The sequence below is a fragment of the Phocoena phocoena genome, chromosome X, assembly GCF_963924675.1.
Source record: "Phocoena phocoena chromosome X, mPhoPho1.1, whole genome shotgun sequence".
NCBI lineage: Eukaryota > Metazoa > Chordata > Mammalia > Artiodactyla > Phocoenidae > Phocoena > Phocoena phocoena.
The window spans coordinates 80592765-80616163 of NC_089240.1; the positions used below are offsets into that span (position 1 = coordinate 80592765).

The window sequence follows — 23399 nt, forward strand, 5'->3', positions numbered from 1 at the left end:
CAGTGTCCCCATCTGTAAAATGGGCTACACCTCCTCTCTCCTGGCTAGTTCCCTCCCATTTCACGCTAGGCCCCTAGGAAGGGAAATCAGTGCTTAACCGCAGCTTAAAGTCCTTTAGTTTGGCAGCTGTCGCCGTGCCGGGCATGCTCAGTAGCCCGGCCGGCTCGGCAGCAGGAGTAGGAAGCAGCTTTCTGCGCCCGGGCGGCGGGCTGCGGGCACTTTGATGAATCACGTGTGCGGAGGCCCTCTTAAAGAGATAGGCACCTACTTTCCCTCCACCCTAAACACCACCCTGAGGGCGGCGGCGGCGGCGACCGTGGTAATTGCAGCCGCTCGGGGGCAGGGCTTGCCCCAGCGCAGAGTAGTGGCAACGGCTTGTCGCGTCGGGAGCCCCGGGGACGTGAACTCGGCAGACCCACTCTCTCCCCCTCCCAGGAGGAGGTGTTGCCAAATCCACGCGGGGCAGCGGGACCGCCCCGAGGGGCTTCCTCAGTGGAGGAGAGGTGGGGTTCCAGGGCACAGGTGACAGGGCCGGAGAAAGATGGAGCAGCCCGGGGCGGCGGCGGCGTCGGGCGCCGGAGGCTGCGGCGAGGAACCCGGTGGGGGCCGAAGCAACAAGCGGAGCGCGGGGAACCGGGCCGCCAACGAAGAGGAAACGAAAAACAAACCTAAATTGGTGAGTGCTCCCGCAGCCCCCGCCGGCCTTGGGGACAGCGAGAGCCCCGGGATCCTCCTGCCGTTGAACACGGGGGGACCCGGGGCCCCCTCCCAAGGGTGACCGCGACCTCGCTGTACAACTCCGGGAGCCGCTAAAGCAGCGGCCACGCCGAGGCGCGGAGACGGCGTGGGGGCGGAAGAGCACCCCCTTCTTCACTTAACCCCTTTCTCCCTCTTGGCAGCCCGGGAGGCGGTGCGGGAAGGAGAAAGGCCCCACCCCAACTTGGGGAGACCCCGAGTACCGGGTAGGGGCTGTTGTTTGTCTAACTTGTGGGCGCGAACCTTCTTTGCGCGATTCCATTCCCCTCCCACCCTTGTCAGTTGCTGGGTTTTTGCCTCTTAAAGCTTAGGGTTCGGGCAGGGGAACCTAGCTCTTTTTTTCAGTCCCACTACTTGGGAGCCCACCCACAGACTTACAGAAAAACCCCAAAACAACCAATTAACCAACCGAACAAAAAATTCCCAAAACAACAACAAAAAACACACAATGTAGGCCCCCAGTCTTTCTACTTGACCAGATATCTAAGGAAGAGGCGCCTACATGATTTTTTCCCCCTTGCCTCTCCATGTGCTCTTCCAAGAAACATTTCTTTGGAAGAGTGGGGGGAGCGTGGGAGTTAGAGGCTGGCTGAGGTACCACCAACTGTCGTGTGTGTAATCGTCAGAGTCGGCCAGTACTTCCAGTTAGTTGATTAAGAACGCTCAAAAGCAGTAGGCAGACCGCACAAATCTCCCCGTCCTGAGAGTGTGTGCCCCAGTGGGGAGCAGTCCATTTCCTGCCCCTGACTTCATGTGCAGAGGAATGAAATCTATGGGGCCTGGTATTAGATTGAGAAATACTGGAGTGTCTTCAACTCATCAGTTAAAACGGTTCCTCTTTTTTTTTTTTTTTCTCCTTCAGCTTATAGGAAAATGTTTTAATAATAGTGAAACTTAAAAACAGGTCAAATTCTTACAGTATATTGGCCAAAGACTATTTTTGCCAACACTGTCAAATATTAGGCAGACGTTTATCAATAAACTTTCTAATTTGGGTGGCAGAGGGGATATGGTTTTCTAGCACAAATTCAGCAAATACTCTGTCTGAAGGTTCTTCGTTTAGGTCTGGAGCACAAGCCCCATGTTGCATATCTAGTTTTCTGTTTTAACCAGCAACTTGATTATAATAAGGAAGGAAGCAGTGACGTATAACTATAGCCTTTTCTTAGGTATCTGGCCATTTGGTATGTACCTGTTGTGCTTCTCTCCCTTGCCTGCTGTTTGCCTTTCAATTATGAACGGTCCAGATTGGAAAACAGTGACCGAAGTGTTATCCTTGCAGGAAATATGTAGCCTTCCATTATGTGGAAGGGGACCTAGTGGGGTAGAATAAAACAACCAGTCTAAAGTCTCATCAATTCCACCCTAACTTGCGGCAAATTAAGAATTACTTGATGTGTCCTCTTATTCCCCCCCCCCCCCCCCCCCCCCCCCCCCCCGCCAAGTATTTACAAGTGAAGGAACTGAGTCACAAGCTCTTTGTGAATTGTCTATACTGGCAGGGGGTTAATGGGATTAATGGGTGCCCCTGTTATAAAACTTAGAAAAGTTTTGCGAGTGTATTACCAAAGTTTAATGTATTTAAAAATCCTGATGTTGAAATTTTATCAGTTTGCGGTAAAAGAGTGATCATGTTTCTTTCTTTCTTTTTTCTTTTTGGATCCAGTACAAAACTGGTTTAAACAGTGATTAAAAGTTTAAGCAAAAGTAAAAGCGAACTGATAGTTTCCACAAAGAGTTTGGTGCATCTAGCAAGAGCCTTCCACTTTTAGGATGTGTGAGCTCAAGAAAAAGCACTTATCTCTGTCTGTTAGTAATAACACCTTGATTCTATTCTTCCCATCCTTTTGGTCATTTGTCCTGTTTCATCTTTTATGCTTTGACAAGGTAACTAGAAAGTTATGAGATGGTATCACTTTCAGTTCCTAGCTAACACTATTTGGTGTTGAGTATAGCTTGATATAGTAGAACAAGTATTTGAATCCAAGAGTTTGTGAATTTCAATGGGAAATTGCTTTTGTACTCAAAATAATTTTTGAGCCTTACATGATTTTACAAGCAGATATGTCAGAGTTTATAAACATAAATTTAGGAAGACATTTCAGCACATTTTAAGGCAAGAAAGTTGACCAAATAATAAGACTTGGAAAACTTTTAAAGTAAATGCCTTACTCCTTATTTTGAGTTGTCTTATTGAAGTGCTCAACATGTTCTAAGGCCATGTAGAGAGGAGTTCATCTGGGATTCTTAATAAATATTGCTGGTAAAATAAAGCTTTACCTAGACTAAATTTTATTCTTTTGAGTATTATGTTGTTAACCACTGTAGTAGTCCTTAATTGTGTTTGTGTGTGTGTGTAAAGGAGTTGTGGGGGATTGTAAAAGAGAGCCATATGGTAGTAGAAATTATTTGTGTAGGTGATTATGGGGGATAAGGGTTCTTAAACTGAAGTCATATGAAAAAATTTGAGTGTATGTAGGTACATTCAGTTTTCTGGGCCTCATAGTTTTCATCAGTTTCTCAAAGGCATATGTCTCCTATAGAAGAATAAGAACTTTTGGGTTACCAGAGAGAGAGTAAAGGAAATGCCGGTTGATTCCACTTGAAGAGACTGGGGAGAGGAGGAGGTCACCGACAAGGGAGAAGGGAAATAACACTGACCACACGAGTGGTAGATATTGAAGATAGTGCGTCTGGGAGTAAGCAGTTAATTACACACATCTATATAGTATTAGCTAAAATGAAAGTTTTTACTGCATACAAAATTTAAATTGATAGCTATGGTATAGTGGATGCGTACAGTATAAGGCTTGTGATTCAGTTGTTTTCATTTAGTTTCTCATTGTTCTGGGAAACTGGAGAAGGAAGGCATGTTTTCTATAGAGAGGAACTACTTTCATTTATATCCTCAACCTTTTGATGGGTATTAGAATTTTTTCAGAGTGACATTTCAGGACTCTTAACAACTTCTGCTTGAGATTAATTAAATCAATTTGACAAAGCTTACTTCCATTTTCTTCATCTGTGCATCCTCATAATGACCCTTTTATTTTGGTTCTTTTTAATGAAGGCAACCTTGTTTTGGACTCATCACAGTTTGGATAATGCCTTAGTAGTAGAGCTTTGTATTTTATGTAACTATCTGGTTAGGCCCAGATTGTAGCATGTCATCAAACAGCATGAATCTTAATTAGTAATTTGATGTCAACCATGGAATGTATTTTGTCAACTCAAGTAGTACAGAGAGCTCTAGAAGTGTCATGAAGGGGACATCCTAAATCCCACGTTTTTAAGGCAGTGACTTAACCATTAATAGAGGCTAGTGTTAAGGTAGAACCAGCAGTCCTCACACACATACCATGGTGTAGAGTGGCTTAACATTCTTTGATGTTTTTGCATTTTGACTTTGTGTTTCTGTATAATTCCTGAAGGCTTTGGTTTAGATAGTAGAGTCACATTAGTAACTTGAAATAACAGAAGTTAATGTTCTGGTTCTTACATAACTTCCTGAGTATTTGGTTATTTGTTTTTAGTTGGATAAATCATGTTTTGATTTTAATTGATAAAGGCTGAGCACAGTGTGTTCCTGTATGACACACACTTACTGAGCACGTACTACGTTCTAGGCATTATTCCGAAGATTGGTGATACAAAGGTGCCATTGTCTAGTGAGGGAGACAGGGAAGTTAATTAATGACTACAGAGTGGTGTGATAAGGAACAATGGGAATATGTATTAGCAGGGTGATAATAGAAACGTGGAGAGGCATCTGAATCTAATTGGATGCTTGAGTGTGGTAAGGAAAGGCTTACCATAGTAGGTGACATTTGCACCAAGGCTTGAAGAATAAGGCATTAATTGAAGAAGGGGAGGGAAAGGCATTTACGAGTGAAAGAACAACAAATACAAAGGTAGAGAGACGTGGTAGCATGTCCAGTAAAGAAGCTGTGGATAGATATTAGTGGCTGAAACAAAGGTTCCATATGGTAGACCCGTTAGAAAAGAGAGTGAGTCCAGTTCATGATGGGTATTTGTATGCCATGTTAGAGTTTCGGCTTCTTTCTGAAAGCCATACTAAGTCATTGAAAAAATGCTAAGGAGGAGACTGAGCTGATCAGAATTGTGTTTCAGAAAGAAACTTAATACAATGGAGAATTTCTTGGACAAGGATGTCAGAATGGAGGCAGGAAGACCAGTTAGGAGGAGCAGAATGGCATAAGAGTTTGATGTTTAGGGTTAGAGACCTGGATTCCAATTGCAGTGCATCCATTCATCCATTTCCTAGCTCATCCATCTACTCGGCATATTTCTCTACATCTCGGTTTCCTCCTGCCGATCCATTGCCTCTCCTTCCTGCTACCCACCCTGAACATCTTCACCAAATTGGAAATGTCCACCATATTTCTCCTTTATAAATCTAACCCGCCTCTCACAGTCCAGCTGGTGCCTCATAATTCTCTCATTCTTCCATTAAACTTCAGCTTACTGAAGGCTCTTCCTTATTCTGAATTCCTATCGTGGGTCTGAATGTTATATGCTGATCTCATACCTCCAAAAGATTTTAAAGTGCTTCTGGGCAAGGGTCCTGCTTTATGCCTATTCTTGAAAACCTTGCAGACCGGTGCTGGTGTGCAGAGCTACTCAACAAATGATTATTAGCTGGGAATTCTTTCCCTATAGGCCAGACATTTTGAGAGTGTAAATTGTTGAAAAGAGGCTTTTTGAAAAAGAAATGTGCCATTTTTTCTCTTAGAATATATGCTCCATCAAATGAACCTATCTGTACGTTCTTCTGTGTCCTTTCTTTAATTTTGAAAGTCGAGAAACTTCTTGGCTGGACGATCTCATCCCTTACTGCCTCGTTTGTTTGGTTGGGTTCTTGTGATGTCACAGCCTGAACTTCCATGTGGGGAACCAGTATCAAAAAAAAAAAAAAAAGTACAAATGAAAGTATTTACAGAACAGAAATAGAGTCAGAGATGTAGAAAACAAACTTATGGCTACCATAGAAGAAAGGGGGAAGTTGGTGAAGGCGGGATAAATTGGGAGATAGGGACTGACATATACACAGTATTATATATAAAATAGATAACTAATAAGAACGTACTGTATAGCACGGGGAACTCTTCTCAATACTCTGTAATGACCTATATGGGACAAGAATCTAAAGAAGAGTGGATATATGTATATGTATAACTGATTCACTTTGCTGTACAGTAGAAACTAACGCAACCTTGCAAATCAACTATACTCCCATAAAAATTTTAAAAAAAACAACTGATGATGACCCAAGTAATATTTTATTGGTATTAATAGGAGATATCAGATTATTGGCTAAAGAATACTGAATGGAGGACCAAAGGACCTGGGTTCCAGTATTTATTCTATCTTTTAGTTGCTTGTGATCTCTGATGAGCTGTTTAATACCAGAGGTTTGAGCCCTTGATTAACATCTGCCAGTCAGCGATAAACGCTTCCCTGATTTGCTTTACAAGGTGGTTTAGATAAAACACAGAAATGAATGAGAAAGCATATGAGAAATTCTATATTGCTATGCAAATATAGAGCATTATTGTTAACCCCTTGCATTACCTGAATCAAATGTATTGTGGTTGGATAGTTTAATGGCTTTCTTGCAATTTGATAGTTCTAAGATTATTATTGTATGAAGTGCCATAATATGGCTGCATGCTGATTGATTGCTTATTCTCTCTGCAATTCCATTTGTCCATTTGAAAGATTATACATTCTGTCCTTCTGCTAATAATTCTTTGTGTTTAATGAATACAAGATGTGAGTTTAACTTTTATTTTTCACTGTAATTTTTTTAAAAAAAGAATCAGGCTATCCTTTTCTTTCCATGTATCAATTTGAGGCATTTAAAATTTCTGTTAAGAAAGCTTCACTAGATACCTATGACAATTCTGTCTTGTCAGGCAGCTTACTGCTGTTGTACAAATAAGAAAACTGAGTCACTGATGTGTTAAGGAGTCTGACCTAGAGATAAGTTTAAAAGCTCTCAGTTCTCTTGTCAAAGTTAGCTATAGCACTGAGTCATTATGCTTCAGGCACTCTGAAAGTGAAAAATTATTCAATCTCTTTTTTTGTTCCTTTTTGGAACAATTATCATTGTAATCCACCTAGATTTCACTCTGAGTGTCAAGAGCTCTGGCAATAGCAGCATGTCATTGAAGTAAAATCATATTCTTTTCCAACCTGGTCTCAAAGAACACTGTAAATAACAGGATGCTCTGAAAATAGTACATACATAATATATGCTAATTTACATGAATAAGCACATTTGACTAAATAGCACTGGATATCAGTAGCACCATTGGGATGATTATTGAAGACCCAACTTTCTCCTGGTCCTATATTCCGTCTGCCATGCAGAAGAGACCAATTCCTTCTGTCAGATTTTGGCTGTTTGATATTTTCTTTTGTCTCATGACTGAAGAAACTAAGATGATGGACAGATGACTTGAAATACAGTTATATACTTGATATCCAAGTGGGCATCTTGTAGAAGATACTCAAGTGGAAGACAGCTCAAAAATGATGCATGTAAAGGGAGGCTGAGATACATTTTCACATAGCTATTTATTATGAATGTAGTAGAAATAAATCAATTCACACTAATTTAAAACTTATTTACCTGATCAGGCTGAATCCATTTCAGTCTAAATGATTTACTTGGGCTGTAGCTTGAACAGACATTCAGCTGAATCCTGATCCTTGCTTGCTTTATGTGAGGTGGCCTGGGGAAAAGGGTATTGGTGCCTTTCTCATGAAAGAATGTAGAAAGCAAAATCTTACTAATCACCACTTACACAGGCTTTGGTTTAATGAAGGTTTTGCTGTATTGCTTTAGCGAGAGTCAGCTACATTGCTACCAGATACAGAACAGCAAATCGGCCTCCAGTCTCTCCATCTGCTAGGGCTCTATGTCGTGGTGCCTAGTGCAAATGAGAAGTTTCTCAGCTGGCTATTCAGGCAGGCCTAGGTAGGAATCTACGACTTCATTAGGAATGAATGATTTCACAAACGTTATTGATTCAATCACCTGGCAATTCTGGTGTATGTCCAAGGGAGAAAAGATGTTGGGTAAAATCCTTAAAAAAACACCCTCTATTTGTTCTTCTGTGATAGATATCCACATGCTTTTGTAAAGATCTGCTCAAAATTATGAGGAATTTTTCTCTACCTTTAATTTGTTGGTCTTTCCCCTAGCTAAAAGTATCAATAAAAGAGCTAAAATAGAGTTTTCACTTTAGTTATAATATGGGCTAGTTAATAAGGCTTTTAAAATAAAAGGTATGAAAAATTTCAACATACTAAAAAGTAGAGAGGATAGTATAATGAACCACCATTGGGTATTATACCATTAACTATGTATAGTAGTTATTTTGATTTTCAACATTTGCTTCATCCATCCTTTATTTTTTTCCATGCTAAAGTACTTTAATGCAAATCCCAGATATCGTCATTTTACTCCTGCGTACTTCAGTGTGCATCTCTATAAAAATTACTGACTTTGTCACTTCTTTAAAAATTAACATATTCCTTGGTATCATCTAACACTCAATTCATAATCAAATATCCCCAGTTGCCTCAAAAAACAGATTTTTAATCTCATGTGTGCCTAATTAATGTACATGTCATCGAGCTCTTTAAACAAATATGGCTTTAAATTAATGGTAAAATGTCGTTCAAAGTTGCTCCACATAAAGTGCTATCGTAAAGTATCAGCTCCAGTTAAGTTCACTTGTGTCTTTAATTCTGTAGAACTATCTGGAAAGTTTGTACAAGTGTGGAGAGGCTCCTTAGAACAGCTACTATGTGTTGAGAAAAGAGACCAAATTAAGACTTTTGGTTCCACTCACTAATTGAGTAATCACTTATTCTTCATTTTGCAATTTGTGGAGTGGGGTTATATGCAAGAATTTCCCTCCCAGGGAAATTGTAGACAGTTGGGCAAAGGACCGTCTTCTTGAGTTCTGTCAGTAAAGGGTTCATGTAATTCTTTGATACACATGCATATAACTAAGTTTATGTTACTAGCTCTAGTTTCAATTTCCATACACAGGCCAATTTGGTACTTGAAGTGTCTGTCTTTGTTTTTTAGCCTTTTTAATATAATCTAAGTTGCCGCATATGGATAATTGGGTGAGCAAAGGTTTACAAAGAAGTCTGAACTATTAAGTTTCCTTATTTAGACATTTGTGGGGTTAAAATTGAAAAACCAGGCTACACTAATGAGGTGATAGAGCTGGGGATGGGTGGAGTGGGTAAGTTTGAGAAATCGACTTGGGCAAAAGGCCTACACTCCACACAGATTTACTAAAGAAATTGTGTAACCACTACTTTCCAGACAGCAATTTAGTGCTGTTATTGTGCTGCGTGGCAATAGGCATATAATTTCTTGAGCTTTGCGGACTCAGGTAGCTTTAGGCTGGGAACCCATCTCCACTCTGCAACTTCTAAGCTAACCATTTACTGACCCAATCAGGTGGGTGATTTTTCCTCAAAACAGGAGATGAGTGATAATTGTTGGGGCTGGACAGGTGGCGTTTTTCACCTTTCGTTTTGGTCGAGGGAGGGACAACTCTGGAGGTGGTGTTTTATGTGCTTCAAGATCAATCACTGATAAAATCTCAAAGGCTTAACAGCATATTATGCTGGCTGAAGCTGCTTAAGGAAGATTCTATGTGGAGAAAGCAAGACTTTGTGTAGACTGCACACTGACATTTTGAACTTAAATGTGTAATCGAGACCAGGGCCGCTGTGTATGGTTGGGCCCCGCTCACGGGTGTGAGACCACAGAGGTCACATCACTTACCAAATCATTTGCCTATTCACAGGACTGTGACTTCTGGGGACCACTTTTCCTAGTTCACACAGAGGTGCCATACGGGCTAGCTACTGCAGTTAAGACCAGTTGGATTTTATTCTCACACCAGATGAGAAATTCAGCAAGGCACAGAACTTAGTTTAATGTCTCATTTATCATAGGTGTTTTCCATTTGTCACTGATTCGGAGAAAACAGTATAAGGTGTCCATGTATGTACTATGTTGTGCTAAACCTGCTTGTGAATGATGATTGCAGCCCTCAAACGTAGAGAGCTGTGTCTTTGAAGATCTAGGCTACAGGTTCAATACGTTGATTACTTTCTCTGACCTAAGGCTCCTCCCTTTCTGCCCTCCTCCTAGTCATTTTCTTGACTTTCTTGTCCTGCAGTGCTTCACATGGTTACAGATTGTACAGGTAAGACTGCATTTTTTTGAAGTTTGTGTCATAACTTCAATTTCTCTTCACTTACATTGCCCACGATTCAAGGCAAGAACTTATGGAAAGTTAAGATGGGTTAAAATAAATTTGGCAGAAGCATTTCCTCTAATAATATGCTCTGCAGTCTAATACCTTGCATTACAAAATCAATGTGTTCCAGAAGAGTCAGTGTGTATGCAGAACGTTTGTGAGTAGAAATAATCTTTTCTTGGGCTGACCTCACAGCTTGTTTTTCATTGGCAGTGCATTAGCTTGCATTTTTCTCCCCCTTTGGTTGAGTAGCTAATGGTCTTTAAACAAGCTATTAAAGGGAAGAATAATCTTACAATGCAAAAAAATAAAAGTAGCCTGGATTTTATCCATGCTGGTGGTTTGGCTTTTCATGTATTTGTTTTACTAAAGCAGGGCTAACTCATGTTCTCTGATCTCTAAATTCTCAGGCTTGCTGCGTATATCCTATGCTTGCTTCATCAGACCATTTTCAGATGGTCTTGTGAATTTCTGAGAGCTCCAAATCCTCCATTTTTATATAAGCCGAGTAGGTCTGAGACCAAATACGAAGCTTTAAGTGGCCATATCTCTGTGTAAAATGGAATTGAGGCATTAGCTATACCTTAAAGTAGGAATTGTGCAGGGCTCCATGCTCTTTCTACCAGCTCTGTTGTAGCTAATTGTGGATCAGAATGTTACATTACAAACCCCTGCTTTCAGCCCTCCCTTTAAGTAATCTATTATCACTTGCATGTTTCCAACCCTGAAGATCATCACCATCATTTTCACTTGTTTCTACAAATATTATTAATGGTGTATCCTATGGCATTACAAAATCAGCAGTAACATACAGACGGGTGGCCAATGGATAGGAAATCAATGACTGAATGTGAAAGATTTATTTAAAAGCATTTCCTGTCTACACCTGTCATCAACCATGTTGCCATAAACTAGTAGAAACTTCATTTTGATCTTAGTACCACCACTTCGTATTTTCAAGGTGCATCTTATTTTATAGAATCATGCTATACAGAGTTGAAATAAGCTAAATAGGATATCTAACTGATCCTATTAAGTTGTATTTTTTTAAGAGTTTCTTGGCAATTTTAAAAGGTTATATAGAGAGTAAGCTAACTACTTCTTAAAATGTAACGCTGGGCAAGTCACTTATCTCTTTTCTCTCTGGGTGTCAGTTTATTCTGTAAAATAAGGGAGTTGAAATAAAGTCTTCAAGGTTCCATTCAGCTCTGACATTCTGGGAGTCAAAGGTTATTGACAGCTGTAATGAATCTGCCCTAACATAAATACATGACATCTGGGTTCTAGTTAGAAAAAAAGTTGGCAGTCATGAAAGATGACTGTTTAAGGCTGAATGCTAAGGATGAAAATACAAGTTAACTTTACTGTCCTGTTTCTGGAGTCTGAGTTAGCCTAGTTCAGTGAAGGTAACGTCAACATGGTTTTAACCATGCATTGTGTGCAGGGCCCTGCTGGCTCTCCTCTGGGTCATCCTCATCCTTGGGTGGTAGCCTTGGTTCACTGACCAAGCACAGTACTCAAGCCTGCCCAGAGCTGATTCTCAGTAACCAGTAAGATCATATGTGCCAGTTGTTACCCTAAGTACCTTGCATGTATTGGGTTGGCTAAAAAGTGCCTTCAGTTTTTAAGTAAAAATAAAAGACACATTTTTCATTTTTACCAAGAACTTTATTGAACAACGTATTCATGCTTTTGTTCCACTACTTTCTGCCATTTTTCAGGCAACTTCATAATTCCATCTTCCCAAAACTTTTTATCTTTTTGAGCAGAGAACTGTTCCAGGCGCCTTTTACAGTCTTCCAGGGAATTGAAAGGTTTTCCCTTAAGAGAATTTTGTAAAGCACGAAATAAATGGAAATCCGAAGGTACAATGTCTGGTGAATACGGCGGATGAATCAGAACTTCCCAGCCAAGCTGTAACAGTTTTTGCCTGGTCATCAAAGAAACATGCAGTCTGGCGTTACCCTGATGGATGATTATGCGTTTTCTGTTGACTAATTCTGGACGCTTTTCGTCAAGTGCTGCTTTCAGTTGGTCTAATTGGGAGCAGTACTTGTTCTAATTAATCGTTTGGTTTTCTGGAAGGAGCTCATTAATCGAGGACTCCCTTCCAATCCCACCATATACACGTCACCTTCTTTGGATGAAGACCGGCCTTTGGTGTGGTTGGTGGTGGTTCATTTCGCTTGCCCCATGATCTCTTCCATTCCACGTTATTGTACAGTATCCACTTTCCATGGCCCGTCACAATTTGTTTTAAAAACAGAACGTTTTCATTACGTTTAAGTAGAGAATTGCATGAGGAAATACAGTCAAGGAGGTTTTTTTTCCTTAACTTCTGTGGAACCCAAACATCAAAGCTATTCACATAACCAAGCTGGTGCAAATGATTTTCAGTGCCTGATTTGGATATTTTGAGTATGATGGCTATCTCCCACGTGCTATAACGTTGATTGTTCTCAATTAATGTCTCAATTTGATCGCTATCAACTTCAACTGGTCTACCTGACCGTGGAGCATTGTCCAATGAGAAATCTCCAGAACGAAACTTCGCAAACCACTTTTGACATGTTCGATCATTCACAGCACCTTCTCCATACACTGTGTAAATCGTTTTTTGCATTTCAGTTGTGTTTTTATCTTTCTTGAAATAATAAAGCATAATATGCTGAAAATGTTGCTTTTTTTCTTCCATCTTTAATACTAAAATGGCTACACAAAAATTCACCAATTTTAATGTCTTTTTTTTTAAATGCATGCTGATATGACAGCTGTCACGTACAATCTAACAGAATTATTTTGAATGAAGTTAAAGACAACTAAGTGCTACTAGAGCCATCTTACAGGAAAAACCGAATGAACCTTTTGGCCAACCCAATAATTGTCAAGACCCGTGCAGGGTCTGGAGTTTTATCCTGCGTACCGATCTGTTGCTGTTTCCCGGATGATTACAGAGGACTCGAGACTCCTGGGTCAGCGACAAAAGATGTTTTCTTATTCATTACAAAACCAGTAACCAGAATGTCAGCATGACATGCTGGTTCACTACAGTCCTAAGTCCCATGAGGTAGCCCAGGACGGATGCCTACCCAGGCAGTCAGTTGCACTACAGGAGAGGAACACTGAACTTGGTGGACGTCCCACTTTTTTTTTTTTTTGCGTTACGCGGGCCTCTCACTGTTGTGGCCTCTCCTGTTGCGGCGCGCAGGCTCCGCACGCACAGCCTCAGCGGCCATGGCTCAACGGGCCCAGCTGCTCCGCGGCATGTGGGATCCTCCCGGAGCGGGGCATGAACCCGTATCCCCTGCATCGGCAGGTGGGCTCTCAACCACTGCGCCACCAGGGAAGCCCGACTTGCCACTTTTATGGTAAGCAGAAGCAAGCCTGCTCTTTGGGGAGGGTTGATATTAGTACCTCATCATCTCGGTCACTTGCTACAAACACAACCTTGGGAAATGGCCTGGCTGAAGTGTTGTAGGGCCTTTCAGCCTTGGCAAACCCAGCAAGAATGTGCAGGGATGCTTGGGTATTGATGGCGGATATCCTCCCACCATCAATAGTAATTCATTTGATCCTCACAACAGTTCTTTTTTTTTTACCTCTTTATTGGAGTATAATTGCTTAACAATGGTGTGCTAGTTTCTGCTTTATAACAAAGTGAATCAGTTATACATATACATATGTTCCCATATCTCTTCCCTCTTGCGTCTCCCTCCCTCCAACCCTCCCTATCCCACCCCTCCAGGCGGTCACAAAGCACCGAGCTGATCTCCCTGTGCTATGCGGCTGCTTCCCACTAGCTATCTACCTTACGTTTGTTAGTGTGTATATGTCCATGCTTCTCTCTCGCCCTGTCACAGCTCACCCTTCCCCCTCCCCATATCCTCAAGTCCATTCTCCAGTAGGTCTGTGTCTTTATTCCTGTCTTAACCCTAGGTTCTTCGTGACATTTTTTTTTCTTAAATTCCATATATAGGTGTTAGCATACGGTATTTGTCTTTCTCTTTCTGACTTACTTCACTCTGTATGACAGACTCTAGGTCCATCCATCTCATTACAAATAGCTCAATTTCGTTTCTTTTTATGGCTGAGTAGTATTCCATTATATATGTATATATATGTGCCACATCTTCTTTATCCATTCATCTGATAGTGAACACTTAGGTTGTTTCCATCTCCTGGTTATTGTAAATAGAGCTGCAATGAACATTTTGGTACATGACTCTTTTTGAATTATGGTTTTCTCAGGGTATATGCCCAGTAGTGGGATTGCTGGGTCATATGGTAGTTCTATTTGTAGTTTTTTAAGGAACCTCCACACTGTTCTCCACAGTGGCTGTATCAATTTACATTCCCACCAACAGTGCAAGAGGGTTCCCTTTTCTCCACACCCTCTCCAGCATTTATTGTTTCTAGATTTGTTGATGATGGCCATTCTGACTGGTGTGAGATGATATCTCATTGTCGTTTTGAGTTTCATTTCTCTAATGATTAATGATGTCGAGCATTCTTTCATGTGTTTGTTGGCAGTCTGTATATCGTCTTTGGACAAATGTCTGTTTAGGTCTTCTGCCCATTTTTGGATTGGGTTGTTTGTTTTTTTGTTATCAAGCTGCATGAGCTGCTTGTAAATTTTGGAGATTAATCCTTTGTCAGTTGCTTCATTTGCAAATATTTTCTCCTATTCTGTGGGTTGTCTTTTGGTCTTGTTTATGGTTTCCTCTGCTGTGCAAAAGCTTTGAAGTTTCATTAGGTCCCATTTGTTTATTTTTGTTTTTATTTCCAGTTCTCCAGGAGGTGGGTCAGAAAGGATCTTGCTGTGATTTATGTCATAGAGTGTTCTGCCTATGTTTTCCTCTAAGAGTTTGATAGTTTCTGGCCTTACATTTAGGTCTTTAATCCATTTTGAGCTTATTTTTGTGTATGGTGTTAGGGAGTGATCTAATCTCATACTTTTACATGTACCTGTCCAGTTTTCCCAGCACCACTTATTGAAGAGGCTGTCCTTTCTCCACTGTACATTCCTGCCTCCTTTATCAAAGATAAGGTGACCATATGTGTGTGGGTTTATCGCTGGGCTTTCTATCCTGTTCCATTGATCTATATTTCTGTTTTTGTGCCAGTACCATACTGTCTTGATTACTGTAGCTTTGTAGTATAGTCTGAAGTCAGGGAACCTGATTCCTCCAGCTCCGTTTTTGGTTCTCACGATTGCTTTGGCTATTCGGGGTCTTTTGTGTTTCCATACAAATTGTGAAATTTTTTGTTCTAGTTCTGTGAAAAATGCCCTTGGTAGTTTGATAGCGATTGCATTGAATCTGTAGATTGCTTTGGGTAGTAGAGTCATTTTCACAATGTTGATTCTTCCAATCCAAGAACATGGTGTATCTCTCCATCTATTTGTATCATCTTTAATTTCTTTCATCAGTGTCTTATAATTTTCTGCATACGGGTCTTTTGTCTCCTCAGGTAGGTTTACTCCTAGAGATTTTATTCTTTTTGTTGCAATGGTAAGTGGGAGTGTTTTCTTGATTTCACTTTCAGATTTTTCATCATTAGTGTATAGGAATGCCAGAGATTTCTGTGCATTAATTTTGTATCCTGCTACTTTACCAGATTCCTTGATTGGCTCTAGTAGTTTTCTGGTAGCATCTTTAGGATTCTCTATGTATAGTATCATGTCATCTGCAAACAGTGACAGCTTTACTTCTTCTTTTCCTCTTTGGATTCCTTTTATTTCCTTTTCTTCTCTGATTGCTGTGGCTAAAACTTCCAAAACTGTGTTGAGTAAGAGTGGTGAGAGTGGGCAACCTTGTCTTGTTCCTGACCTTAGTGGAAATGCTTTCAGGTTTTCACCATTGAGGACGATGTTGGCTGTGTGTTTGTCATATATGGCCTTTATTATGTTGAGGAAAGTTCCCTCTGTTCCTACTTTCTGCAGGGTTTTTATTGTAAATGGGTGTTGAATTTTGTCAAAAGCTTTCTCTGCATCTATTGAGATGATCATATGGTTTTTCTCCTTCAATTTGTTAATATGGTGTATCACATTGATTGATTTGCATATATTGAAGAATTTTTGCATTCCTGGAATAAACCCCACTTGATCATGGTGTATAATCCTTTTAATGTGCTACAACATTTATTTTGTAGGTGTGGAGAAAAGGCTCAGAGCCAATCAGTAACTTGCCCGAGGATATGTAGTGGTGAATTTGGAATTCAAGACCAGTGTGCCTATAAAAATATATGTTTTTCACCAAGATTTTGAATATATTGCCTAAGACCGTAAACTTCAGAGTAGCTGTAAAGTGACCTGAAGACCTAATGGTTCTCTAGACTGGTGGTGGTTGGACCTGCTCTAGATTTGCATTATGCTTATGTCTAATTTGGAAGGGAGAGGTCAGGGCCCATTCATTTTAGTGCCACTGGTAATCAAAAGTTAAGATTCTTTGAATCACTGCCATGAAGTAGTGGGTCGGATATGTGACCACTTGCTTATTAGAAAAGAGCCATGAGAATGAAAGTGATGAGGCTGTGGATTTTAAGGATGCATGAATGTAATTCTTAAAAATACCAGTCTGGCTTCTATCAAATAATGTCATGTTCAACATAAGGCCTCCTGTACTTTACTACTGTTGCATATTCCATATGATTCTCTCTCTCTCTCTCTTTTTTTTTTTTTAGTCTGTTTTTTGTTAGCCATGAAGAGCGTAGCTTCTGAACTGGTTACTTTGCAAGCCATCCTGCCTGCTTCATCTTGTAGTTTCTATCTCTCCTCCCTTCCCCACTCTCCTTCTGTTTGTGAAATTCTGTGTGAAGTAAAACTGCTTTGGAAAAGCTAATGCTATCTCTTATTATACAAGTACACGACATTCATTGTTCCTTGTTGAGGGTAGTGCCAAGAACCACCTACCTTCTCCTGCTGCTTCCTTCTCCTTCCTGCTTTGCCTAAAGATTGGCTGCTAAAAACGTGTGGCATATTCAGCCAAGTGCTATCTTTTTTAATTAGGCTGCTCAAAGTGTTGTGACAAACTGTTTTTGCGTTAACGTGTTGACAAGTAATAGCGTCCTAAACTATGGGCTTAGGTGCCAAGTGATATGGAAGTTCATAATGTGATTTGTGGTCTAGTTCTTCAGCCTTAACCATCATTCCTCCCCGAAGGAAAAGGGAACCTTCAAACAAAATGTGATGAGTAAAATAGATCATGAATACACCAGTATATGCCTGGAATCAGGCTATTTCACACTTATGATCACTGATCTTAATGAGCTGGAATTTCTAGGTTGGTTCTTTTCATGGAACTATGTACCATCAGTATGTACCATAGAACTATGCACCATTCTTTTCATACAACTATGTATGAACTAGGAGGTAAAGGCTGTCTTAAGCTCACATGATGATATAAACAGAACTGGGACAGCAGATAATTAAGCAGACTGAGTATTTAAAAAATTTTTGTTTTTCAAATATCCCTCCTATCTCTTCTTACAAATTCATGTTTCCTCCAAATATGGTAGTGGTTGCTGATGTCCTTCTTTGGTTTTTGACCTCATCTAACACAAAGAGCTTTGTATTTTGGACAAATATTTAAGGAAGGATGTAGCATTCCTCTGTCCCCCAAAGTAGGTTCTTTTTTTTTACACCGGTGGTTCTCAGTGAGGTACAGTTTTACCCCCCAGGGGACACTTGGTAATTTTTGATTGTCAAATGTCCAGACATTTTTGATTGTCACAAATAGGGGAGGAGGATGCTACTGGTATCTAGTGAATAGAGGCCAGGGATGCTGCTGAACATTCTATAGTGTGCAAGACAGCCTCCCATGACAAAGAATTATCCCACCCAAAATGCCAGTAGTGCCAAGGTTGAGAAACCCCACTGTGGAACCTATGACTTTTTGTTTACCTAGCCTGAAAAATGCTTGTGGCTCCTTAGCCATTCTTTACTCTTCATTCTGTCCTTTCCTCTGTATTGAGACAGGGCCAGATCTTCAAGGAAGATGTCTTCAAGGAAGCATCGTTTATTTCATTGACTCCCACCAATTTTATTTTCATTTCTTTCCTTTCCATTACTGGATATCTGCTGGGCAGGAGTGTTTATAACTTCGTAGCTGTAAACGATGCCTCTTACCGTTTATCTCATTTCTGACCTCTAAGAAAAATACTCATTCTCATCCTAATGCATTTAAAAGGCTGTTTTTCTATCTGCTGATTCCTTGATACGTCAACAACTTTTGACACTGGTCACTTTTTTTTTTTTTTTTTTTTTTTTTTTTTTTGCGGTATGCGAGCCTCTCACTGTTGTGGCCTCTCCCATTGCGGAGCACAGGCTCCGGACACGCAAACTCAGCGGCCATGGCTCACAGGCCCAGCCACTCCGTGGCATGTGGGATCTTCCCGGACCGGGGCACGAACCCGTGTCCCCTGCATCGGCAGGCGGACTCTCAACCACTGCACCACCAGGGAAGCCCCAACACTGGTCACTTTTAAGTCATCATCTATACGGATTTTAGATTCCGTGGTCCAGTCTTCTCTGGCAGCTTCTGCCTCCGAATTGGTTGACTGCCAAATGTAACAGCTTTCCTTGCCTCCCACCTCAAAAAATTTTCTGCTCTTTTCCACGTCCAGTTGCAGGCAATCATATGCCCCTTCCAGTGCTACCTGAATACAGTTGATGCCAAGCCTTTCTAGTTACTCTGACTCTTAGTTCAATACTAAGTCATTGTGTGCTGGAAGACATCTCTTAACTATGGTGCGCTGCTACTAAAAACAGCATATAGTTGTTGATTCATTTATCTGAGACCCATCTGAAACCTGAAATACTTTATGGCAGTGGTTTTAATATTCTTCCTTTTTTCAGGGAAAGTAAAATTAACTTTACACCCCTACCCCTTTAACAGACAGGCAGACACACACACACACACACACACACACACACACACACACACACACACGGTATTTATTAAGCTTACTTATTCACAATGAAGTTTACTCTTGCCTCACTTATCACCAGACTGTATTACTATAATATTAGTCACTGACTAACCTTTACAGTTTCTGTTCCATTTGGGATCAAGGTTAACTTCCCTTTTTCACCAGTGAAAGTCAGTGACTACTTCTCACCCAACTCATCAGGACCAGGCTTGTGTTCATATTTAGGGTTACTGTTAAGTTACCTAGTTTTATCTTCTTATCTTCCTTTTTATGTTTGCACATTTATTTAAGTGAAGCCATTAGCTGTGTTGGTCCATCTGCCTGAAATGACCTCTTATCCTGTTTTTCTCTTCACAGTGAATCTACGTACTTTCCTTCCATTTTTTCATAAATTCTTAAAATCTTAACTGCCTGATTGAAAGTGTTATGGTCAACTTCTTCCCCTTCAACTTGCAATTTCCTATAGAGAACCAGTTCTTTCTGCTACACGCGTGGCCATGTTCATGGTTGTGCTCATTATAAATGGATGTTACGGTGTATGATCATTCCACACATCAAATCCTCATTATGTACGAGGCACCATACTGAGGGGATAAACACAACTACACATAGGTCTTACTCTTGAGGAGCCTGTGGCCTAGCGAGAAAAGAGGGACAGGTGAGTCTCAAGTAGTAAGTCCTATGATACACAGGTATGGGCATAGTGCTCTTGGGAATGTCACATACTGAGCCTGGCAGGGAGGGGAGAGACTTTGCAGAGGCCATACTGGAGTCTGAGTGCTGGAGAATGAAGAATAGTTTGGTAAGTTTAAAAGGGAGGACATTCTCAATAGAGGGATCATCATGTACAGCCGTTTAGAGTTATGGAAAAGCAGGTTTTTGTTTTTAAGAGTCGTTGATTTGAAAATGTCAAGATCTGGGAGGGAAGGAAGGCTGTGACAACTTGCTTTGTAACCCAATATGGATGATCATATGAAGCATATTTTCACCAACTCGTAAGTGAGGTGGAGAGAGGGAACTAACAGTCACTGAGCCCCTACAGCGTTCCAGGCATTGTTTTGGGAGCTTTATATTACCACCTGACTTAATTTTTATCCTAAATGTATATGGAAAGTGTAGTTATTTCCCACATTTTACAAAGAAGGGAAATGAGTCTCAGAGAGGTTAATTCTGATTCCAGAATACGCACTCTTTTATGATAACATGCTGCCTTCTCAGAAGTAACAGATTATATTTAAAATTTAGAAATGAACTATAATATTTTTCTACTTTATGAAAATCAACTTCGTATTTTTATATTTTATTTTTCCTCCTATCACAAACCTTACTAAGAGTCTAATAAATGTGTCTTATCACATTTCCTCATTGTTAGACTAAGTTAGCTGAGAAAGAATAGAGCTTGAGGACCTGGCTGGGAGTTGTCCACAGACATCTAATTTAGAGCTGAATACGGTTCGTTTTACCACTGAGGATTTGGGCAGGCTACTCAGGTGGAAAAGTTCTAGCTCTGAAAGTCTTGTTCAAGGCTTAATCTAATTTAATAAGTGTTTCAGAGGACTGTGCTAAGCATTATTAAGGTACTAAAATCAATAGTCCTGGCCTGCTAGGAACACAGACCTAGGGTGGCGGGGTTGCGGGGGGAATGTGGTAACTGCTACTGCACAGGCAAAACGCGCTGCAAATATAGTGCCGACTTCATGGAAAGATTGGCAATAGAAGAGAGTCTTAAAGTACAGTGAGTCCTTCTTAAACAAACAATGGTGGAGAGTGGAGAGGGGGCATTCCCTGTAGTGAGAACAGTATGCACCACTGCCAGGAGGCTAAGGAGTTTGGGCAAGTTTGAGGCCTTAAGAGTTTTAGGCCAGGGAGACCCAGTTGTACAAGTGAGAGTGGTGGGCAGGGAGAGAGCCGCTCCATCACGGTGAGGCCAGATGCTTCTCTAAACAGTTTGGACCCCATTCTGTAACCCTGGAAGAGTATCTAAGCAGGGGAGTGAGGTGATAGGCCTTACAATCAGACCTTCCTTTAGACTTTTTATAATTCAAAGTATCACAAAGTCTAAAATCTTTTGTCAAGACTCCGTGGTAATTGGCCTGTTTGTAGTGTAAATAGAAAGGCATCTATTAATTCTGATACCTTCTGGCATGCTTTTATTTGACAGCTTTGAACTAGTGAAATTAAACATGTACTGTAAATAGGGCACTTTGATAACTTACAGTTTTGTAGCTACCTAATTGGCCCTCGCTCCCACCTTCTTCTGTAGATCAGTGCCTCTAAGTATACAGTGTTTTGTTTTTTATTTGCTTTTTTGTTTTTGTTTTGTTTTTTGCAAATTGATATTGCTGTAAAGGTCAGGTAGCTTACATACAATGCTGCTGCTGTCAGACTGATGTGTTCTGTTCTGGGCTGAATTACAGTCCCCAGAATAATCTCAGAGAAGCTGCAAGATTTATGATGCACAAAACTAGGTGAAATTACCCTCACTGAAGTGTTGTCATGATTTGGTTGTTTATTTCCATTTTCACGTATGAATCTCCTAGGACAGTGTAAGAAGAGATGCATTGCTCCCAACTATGGTAAAGTCGTCTAAGGGCTATAATTTGAACTCAAGTCCCCTACTTAGGATAATTCACTTAAACAGGTGAGCTTTGTATTAAAAGACACTGTCAACTTAGTTTTATTACTACAGCTTTTAAAGCTTTTATTACTGCAGAGGCCCAAATGAATTTGAGATAAGAACCAGAGGAATAGAAATTTGTCCGTATGCAAAGGATTTCACATATCCCGGATATCAAAGTATGTGTTAATCTGTGTTCAAATCTAGTTTTTGCACAAAACTGGTTTTGTAACATGTGACTGAAATAGTATCTATTATCATTGTTTTTATTATTATGTTGATTTGAACATAAAATTTAAAAAATATGTATAGGGTTTTGAGGTTTAGCTGCTCCCTTAAAAGTAAAAGTAAACTCTCTTTCTGTTATATACATAACTGTTATTCAGTGTTTTCATTTAGTTGAGGGTAAAGCTATCGATACTTAGGCCAAAATGGAATGTTTTGTGGTTATTTTCTTTCTTGAGTTTAGAGATGTTACCTAGCATTTGTTTTACTGAAAGCAAATGATTATTTTTTGTGCAGTGGTTTGTAGCTATAGAAACAGGACATTATTTTGCAAGGTATAGGCTGGGAAATTTTTCAAGCTCCTTGTTGCATTACAAAATTATTCTAAAAAGACATTGGTCTGTAGGACATGAATCATCCTTTGCTAGACAACTTTCTCATGAGAGATTTGTGGTTCTTGCAGAATCCCTTTTGAGCCTCGAAGTGCGAAGAGTATTACTACCAAAGCTGAGGACAAGAATTCTCTGAGTTATAAATACATGGCCGTATGAAAGGCGCTTGAGCAGGGGCTCCCCTGGTACGTGAGAGCCAAAAATATTGCCTGGCTTTTTGCCTCTCCTTCCCAGTGATGCTGCCTTGGGACTTGGGATTGGTGACCCAATCCTGAGTAGGAATAAGTCTCTGTTTTCTTTCTTTCTCAGTGACCTCCATAAATGTGGTGGCACTGGAAACAATTTACTTCTCAAGTCTCTCTCCCACTTGCCCTACCATCTGACTTTATTGCCTAAATGTAGGGGCTGATGAGAGGCCTGAACTTCTTCCTTTGCTACTTGCCCCTCCCCACTCCTTGCCTAATAGTGGGGGATGCATTTTCCCTTAGACATTTTTCCCTTATTTGATAAATATTGTAGTACAGTTCCGTTTCCTAATATTCTATTTAATGCTGAAGGACATAGAGTTGTGAAATATAGGTGCTTGTCATCAAGGGTCTTACAATATTATAAGGAGAATATGACTTGTATACATGTCAGTATTTGATTAGTGCCATATGAATGACTGGGATTTAGAGACAGGAAAGATTAATAATTTGGGTTGAAATACACTAGGAACTGACTCACTAGGTACTTCTTCCTCCCTCCCCCCACATTCCTCATGGGGAAAATGCATTCAGAATTCAAAACAGATCCCGCATGCCGTGTGGTGCAGCCAAAAAAAAAAAAGTTATAATAAAAACCAAATAAAACTTTTAAAGTTGATTTTTTTAGTAAACAAAATGTTCCTGATTTTTTTAGAAGACCACTTTATATTTTAATGCTAATTATAACCATTGCCATACTATTAATGAGAGTTGCCCAGTACATTGAAAAAAAGTAATTTCTTGATAAGTCTAACTGGTTTCATATGTTACTTGAAAATGTGTTTATGAATGAGCACTATTGTTCAAAGTTGAAACAAGTATGATGCTAAGTTGTATTTCCCTGGGACAGCAAATGAGAATATTTAAAGTCTTTTAAATGCATTAGAAATACAGTTTCCATTCTTCTATTCTTCTC

The 23399-nt window shown here is 40.2% G+C and overlaps 1 protein-coding gene across 1 annotated transcript in view; it reads left to right on the top strand.

The window, feature by feature from the left end:
* Positions 1-541: 541 nt before the first annotated feature.
* The window catches only part of DIAPH2 (diaphanous related formin 2), a 741115-nt gene continuing 718257 nt past the window's right edge, over positions 542-23399 (top strand). Inside the window, exon 1 of the mRNA XM_065900213.1 lies at positions 542-676. Coding sequence (XP_065756285.1) covers positions 542-676 — 135 coding nt within the window. The remainder of the gene's footprint in view (positions 677-23399) is intronic.